Source organism: Aedes albopictus, chromosome 3, assembly GCF_035046485.1.
Source record: "Aedes albopictus strain Foshan chromosome 3, AalbF5, whole genome shotgun sequence".
NCBI classification, from domain to species: domain Eukaryota; kingdom Metazoa; phylum Arthropoda; class Insecta; order Diptera; family Culicidae; genus Aedes; species Aedes albopictus.
This window is the reverse complement of record NC_085138.1, coordinates 112363893-112370911: the sequence shown is the minus strand read 5'-3', so window position 1 is coordinate 112370911 and position 7019 is coordinate 112363893. Positions and strand designations below refer to the sequence as shown.

The following is a 7019-nucleotide window of genomic DNA, read 5'->3' as shown; positions in this document are numbered from 1 at the left end:
CTCGAGGAGGACCTGCAAGCACTCGTAGTTTTCGAGCGACATGTTCGGCGACGATCTTCGGCGGTATGCAGGAGAACGGTGTGTGGCGGAGAAGGATGAACCACGAGCTCGCAGAAGGTGGCCAAAGCCGGAAGGATGCGGTAGGCAGGGCATGTTGCAAGAATGCCGGATAACAACCCTGCAAACTGGTGTTCGCTACTGATCCGGTTGGCACAAGAATACGTGGAGTGTAGAGAGCACGATGGGCGGACCAGGTCGAGCGTAAATTGGGCGTGGCCGAGGATGGAGAGCAGCAGCCACAAACCGAATATCGTGGCGTACTATTGTTGATTATGTATTGTCTTAAATGTGATATTGAGCAAACGAATGTATGTACACTACCCGTCATAAGTACGGACTCACAAAAAGTATTGCAACAATATTGCATCACTCTGACTCACCTCGATATCTCTAGAACCAGGACACCTACAAAAATGCCGCCTTCAGAAAAGTTGTTGCTTTTGATTCTGAATAACTTTCCTGAAGACAGCATCTTCGTAAGCCCTCAGGTTTTGGAGATATCCAGGTGAGTCATGGTGATGCAATATTGTTGCAATACTTTTTGTGAGTCCATACTTATGATGGGTAGTGTATATACCGCTCCCCCCATCATCTCTCACCCCTTAACAGGCCCTAAACTCTTCTTAACTCCGCTCGCTACTTATTTTCCGAAAAAAAAAACACGGACACCGTCCTGTACAGTCTGGGTGAAACTTAGCACTAGAGAACGTACTCACATATCACGCACCACTGGATACGGAAAAGAAACTATTCTCGTGAAAAGCTTCATCGGCCGGAGCGAGAATCGAACCCTTGAATCCCATAACATGGTGCGATTAGAAGCTTGGTGGCCCTAACCGCTCGGCTTCGAGGCTCCCCAAATTGATATATCGTAAGATCTCGTGATAAAAATAAAACAAAGAAATGTTTCGTGCGCTAACACATTTTTGTGGGACTCCTGAAATTCTAAACCAGGACCATGTGTCTATGTGTTTAGACATATTAATCATTCTTTTAGAACCGTTGGTCATTGGAGCTCTAGCTTCAAGTTTTTTGTGACCATCTAGAAACAAATTTTAACAAAAAATAATATTTGTTTTATTTTCTTCGTTACACATTGGATCATTAAAACAATATCTAAACTCAAAAACCTATGTTATCTTCTTGGCGCTTCCTCGACTCTTCGAAACGTACGCCTTTACGTAAAAGTCCAGAAACATTCCCAGTATGAACACCGCCTGAAGGAATCCAACCCAGTGCCAGATCCTCGGAAATCCACAATTTAGTCCCATCAAGGCCGGTCGCCCGAAGTGGAAGCCCATGTGAATAAACTGCACCAACTGTAGTCGGGTCAAATATTTCTTCCAGGAATTCTGATTTCCGTACGAGGCGAGATAGTAGTAGAAGTACATTACGGCGTGCACCAGAGAGTTCCATACGCCGAGCATGATGACGTGGCCACCTGAGGATGAGATATTTGTAACTAGTCATGCGGAAAGCATATTTTACACTAATTGGGTGCCGTAGCAGTATGGTAAACCCATAAAACCAAGAAGATGACGAAGCCAATCATTGCATTGGTTGAAAAATAGTTAGATCTTACCTGGAACAAATATCACAGCCAAGAAACTCAATGTCACCATAACCGCATGGTGATACACATGCAGAAACGATACGTGTGATTGTTTTTTACGTAAAACGAAAAATACTGTATCTGCTAAATCTAGCACTTTCAACAGGAAATATCCGTACGATAAGTATAGCTCTTCATATCCTTGCTTGGATTCACTGTAGTTTACTGGTTGACATTTGAATGAAAAGTTTTCCCAGCGTAGCATGAGGTACATCTAAAAGTGAAGAATGATCCAGATTATACTACATGTAGCTACAAAGCGGTTAATCATTCAAAAATACTTACAACTGCGATGAAGTAACCCCCATTGGCAACTACTTGCACTATGTTGTATATCCTGATCACAGTCTTCAGATCATATGGCTTCCGCTGCTCCATGTACTTTGGTCCAGCCCTTAGAACCACATACAGGTACGTGGCTATGATCGTCACCACCGGCCATACCGTATTCACCAGCGGAAAGTTCAAGCTCCTCCGATCTGAAACAATCCTCAGAAATCGACAGAACCCTCAATCAATCAAACACCCCAATTATGAACGTACCTCGGTGGTCTTCCATGTACTGTTGGTACTCGTCAAACATCCTGTCGATCACGAGAGCCATTGTGAGGCAGACCACGCCAGATTCGAGCTGTTCCTCCTGGCTGGATAGTCTTACAACTAACGCTCTTGCCACTAAAAGTTTTTGAATTTATAAAACTGAAGGAAACTGGGTCAGCTTGGCTGATATTTGGTAATTGCTGCTCAGTCCAAAATGAAATTCCAAAACTCAAGGCAATCACACCGTGTCGGAATTTCGACAACAGCCTTGACACCTAGCCACTACTGCGTCGGCTGTCGACGGAGTGGAGAAATGCGCCTTGCCAGACGGACAACGAAGTTCTGAGCCGCAGTTTGCAACTAGCATGTTGCTACAATAGATTTGGCCGATTGTAGCTAGGTACGGACAACGCCAAGTGGTGCGAAATAGTTTGAATTTAAAAGACCCGGAACGTTGCCAAGAGCTTGGAGAAAGTTGTGCTGTACCAACATTTGAATATGGATTGGAAATATTAACCGTAGCCTCGCCTGGCCAGAAATGACACACTTCCACCAGTTCTTCTTTGTATGATTCTACTAATCCTTACCAGGATGGAATTTAGGTGTTATATTGCTCAAATCTATGTATATATAAGTACATAGACCTCTAATTGAAAACTCTCGATTCTAGTGATTGGCCATTGAGTATACCGATACAACGCCAATACGACAGATTTCTCAAACTGAATCTCTGACAACTCCAAGATTTGAGCCTGTCTGTTCACATGTAGAAATATGGCATGATCAGGCACGTTTCTTTCACAGAAACGCGCGCATGACTCGACGCGATTCATATCATAAATCTGGCACAGAAGGTTGTATGTTACTTTGTAATTCAATGTGCTAATTTCTGGTGGTCACTTACCACACGTTGCGTTGTTGGACGTAGTGCACGCTTTGACCTGGAGGATTGTAAATTAGTACATACGGAATCGTTGATGACAATAATAAATTACAAAATATATGCGTCAAAGAAGAATAGGCAGCCGGTTGCGCCACATAAAATGGTTCTAGCTGGTAAGGTACAGAAATCATTCCATGTAAGACACTCCAGTAGCGCATTGCTGGACACGTGGCATATTGCATGATTTGCCGTCGATACTCACGCAAAAATGTGCAAAATCACTCATAGATGTTCGCCAGTACAGAATATCATGTGCGTGTCTTCTACAATAAGTGCAGAAATTAACCAAGGATTAACCGCGCAGAACATACCGAAGCGATTAAATGTATCAGCGTACATCTACCAATCTGATGACATTTCTCCGACATTATACTATCACGGCGGTATAACCACGTATAACCCTGTAGCATAATCGGGCTAATAATATTAGCTACAAGTTACAAGTTACAAGTACTAATATTACAAGTGCTAATAATTTGTGTTGCATAAAGGCTCAATTTTCTACTAATATTATTAGCACTTGTAATATTAGTGAACATGAAAATACAAGTTGTTTTGGTTCATTTACCTGTCAAAATTCATCCGACAGTTCACTATTAATTTGAAATGGCAGTTGATGTTTGTTTATATTCTGCATTTTCCGCGTAACATCCGTAAATAACTTCATTTATTCCGAAGTTTTGCATTCTTTATACGATAGATGAATAAAAGCATGTGCTGTTTGGATAATTTTCGGCCGCTCTGAAGAAAATTTTTTTTACAAAGTATGGCACTGCAAGTACCTAAATTTTTAGTAAAATGTCCCAAAGATTTAATAGTACTGGTTGAAAAACAATGTATAAAGATTTAGCAACATGTATTTTGCTTCTTGTTAAAATCCAAAGTGATCTGGGATGCAAAAATTGAGCTTTTACCTACTTTTATATGTCGCAACTCGATTCGAATTAGTGTATGTATATTGTAGCTCTTGATTAGCTTAATGATGCGCAATACAAGCAATTGATTCAAATTTATTTCGCATCTGCAACTTTACCTGTGCTTATGCAGTGATCATAATATATAACTTTACCAAGAACCTCCAATCAAAGATGGGTATTGTAGAAACTTTGGAGAACTTGAGAGACTCAGCAGAAATTATATTTTGGATACAAAGTGTACATCAACGCAATTTTCTCTTCAATGAGTTTCGAATACATACTGCCAAATTTAATCGTCGAAAACTGGAATTAAGGTTGACATGCTAGATAAATAATATCTTTTGACTTCATCAAAATGGTAAATCGATATATTCAAAACTAAATATGACTTCTGCAATACTTTAAATCTAACTTGTAAACTATTTTACAAGACCTTTGAGACTTGTAATCAAAAGTACAAGTCATAGCTAATATTTTATACTTGTAACTTGTTTATGCAACATACACTTGTAAATTCTACTAATAATATTAGTGCAACCGACTTGTAGTATTGGACTTGTAACTTGTACTTGTAGTATTTTTATGCAACAGAAAATTATAAGTTACAAGCTTCAAGACTAATATTATTAGTAAAATTTTCATTATGCTACAGGCCCCAGATATGGTCAAGCTGCGCTCAAAGCTCTTCATCGTCATCAATGTGTGGTACCTACCCACAACCATCTTGGTACGATCTAGAGCGGCTGATGCAAAAGGATGTCGCCTCCGGGCGGAGCTCCGAAACTGGCCTTAAAAGTAGCTATTGCAGTGGCTTCCGAGATGTTCAGGTCTGCAATGCAGAAATTCCTGGACGAGGCTGTTATGTCATGTACGACGAGGTGTTAAGGTTAGAGTTCCCGTGGGAGTGGAGATTGTTGGCTTTGCTGACGACATTACGCTCAAAGTCTCGAAGGTCGGAGTTGACTACAACCCACTCGATCAAGGTTGTGGAGGCGTGGATGTGGTGTAGGAAACGGCGATTGCACTACGTCGATGCACTCAGTCAAACGCTTGAGCGTGATGATCGACGATAAGTTTACCTTCGGTAGTCACGTTGATTACGCCTGTAAAAGAGCCTCCATAACTATTGTGGCACTGTCCCGGATGTCCAATAGCTCTGCGGTGTACGCCAGTACCCGAGCAGAACAAAATAGCTGAAGAATGCCAAACTCAGGTATGGAAAACCCAATACCTACAACCTGAATGAGGTATTAAGAAGTCCTGCATAAGAGGTAAAATACCTAAAATAATAACTGGTGTATATTTTGTGCATAACACATCAATAATGACATCAGGTATGGAAATACCTAAATAATCGGCGATTTTTCCATACAAAATAGCGATTTTTCGATAATTGAATAATACCTCAAACAGTCCTCAACATCAAACCAATAACTCGTTGAGGTATTCTAACAATACCTACAAAATATCAAAATAAGTTATTTCCAATACCTGGGCAACCGATCAATACCTTGTCTTGGTATGATACCTGACTATGGTATGCTGCAGTTATGTGTCAGTTATTCGTTCCTGCTCGGGTAAGCGCAAGCTTCTGGCTACACAGATAAAAATAATGAGATTTACACGTCATGTAAACTTCAGTTTAGTTCAACTTAGTGTTATGATGGTTTACATGATATATCATGTAAATTTATGTTATATGTCATGTTAACACACAGAGTCATGCTGAACTACATGACATATAATGGAAGTTTACATGATATTTTATGACTTTTACATGATATGTCATGTAAACTTCTGTGATATCCCACGCTCCAATCATGTGCATTATATGTCACAGAGTTTTACACTCTTTTTTCGATCTGTATAGTGTCGCTACATCCATACTAAGATATGGTGGCCCGGCGCGGAGCACGGCGCTAAGTACCAAAAGCTACCGTGCTGAAAATTACTTATAGGCTGGTGTGCCTGAGGGTTACGAGCGCGTACCGTACCGTGTCACACGACGCGCTCTGCCTCATCACACTGGTATGGTATCGGTATCCTTATCATTTAAACGGCTATTACCCACATTGGACTCGGAGAATGGCTAGTTCAGATGGGGTACCAGAGGTGGTCCAGGGGTCGGAGTCGGTTTCGTAGGTCATGTCGGTGCCCTGCGATCGAAATCGACCTTTACAGCGATTAAGTGGCCGCGGAGAGAACGTCTTGGTAGCGTTGCAGTCGTGACGTCGGTCTACTGGGTTGGATTCGAGCCCGCGGTTGGAAAGGGGTCCCGGGTAAGGGCCGGGGCAAGTGGAGACCCTACTGTCAGCAACCTTCCGGTGCAGCTGATAGAGCCTGAAGGGTAGTGATACCCTTCCTTTGCGGGCAGGTCAGATCGAGTTGCACGTGGGCATCAGTTCAGTTCAGCATCGAGGACAAAGGGAGTGGCGAGGACCACTCGGGAAACTGGCTAAGCGCCAGCATGTTACCGTGATGGACTCTCCAGAGCGAGTAATCGATGTTCGTTGCTGCTATGCTACGCAGCTAACCTTGAGGGTGCGATGTGCACTAGCCCCTGTCTGAAGCAATACCTTCTTGGTGGTTCCGGAGAGACGTAGGGTTTGGCGACCATAGGAATGTGTTTAGTGTTTAGTGTGTTTTGTTGTAGAAGACGACCTTAACCCCACACTACCCTAACCTTCCTGTTAGGGTGTCTGTTGAGCAAATTTTTCCTCCATAGGGAAAAAAATACATACATCATCTCAATTCAAACTGTGTTGATTGGTTGATGTGACTCGACCCTCCGTACCTTCTTTTGAAAATTCGTTATAGCCTTTGTATACTTTGGTTTATGAGAAAGGCAAAAAAATGCATCAGCTATAACATTCAAAGACAATACAAACGCGAACCTTGAAAGTACAGCTTATGTTAAAAAAGTGAAATCTTTAATAACATAAACTCA

General features: G+C 41.8%; 1 protein-coding gene across 1 annotated transcript; it reads right to left on the bottom strand.

Moving 5' to 3' along the window:
* Positions 1-956: 956 nt before the first annotated feature.
* LOC109423283 (elongation of very long chain fatty acids protein AAEL008004) lies at positions 957-2627 on the bottom strand. The gene is made up of 5 exons (XM_062859207.1): positions 2457-2627; positions 2216-2347; positions 1958-2151; positions 1643-1886; positions 957-1501 (listed from the first exon to the last, which is right to left on the bottom strand). The coding sequence occupies exons 2-5, from the start codon at positions 2274-2276 to the stop codon at positions 1191-1193; spliced, it is 810 nt and encodes a 269-aa protein (XP_062715191.1). The 5' UTR covers positions 2277-2347; positions 2457-2627; the 3' UTR covers positions 957-1190.
* Between the last annotated feature and the right edge of the window lie 4392 nt (positions 2628-7019).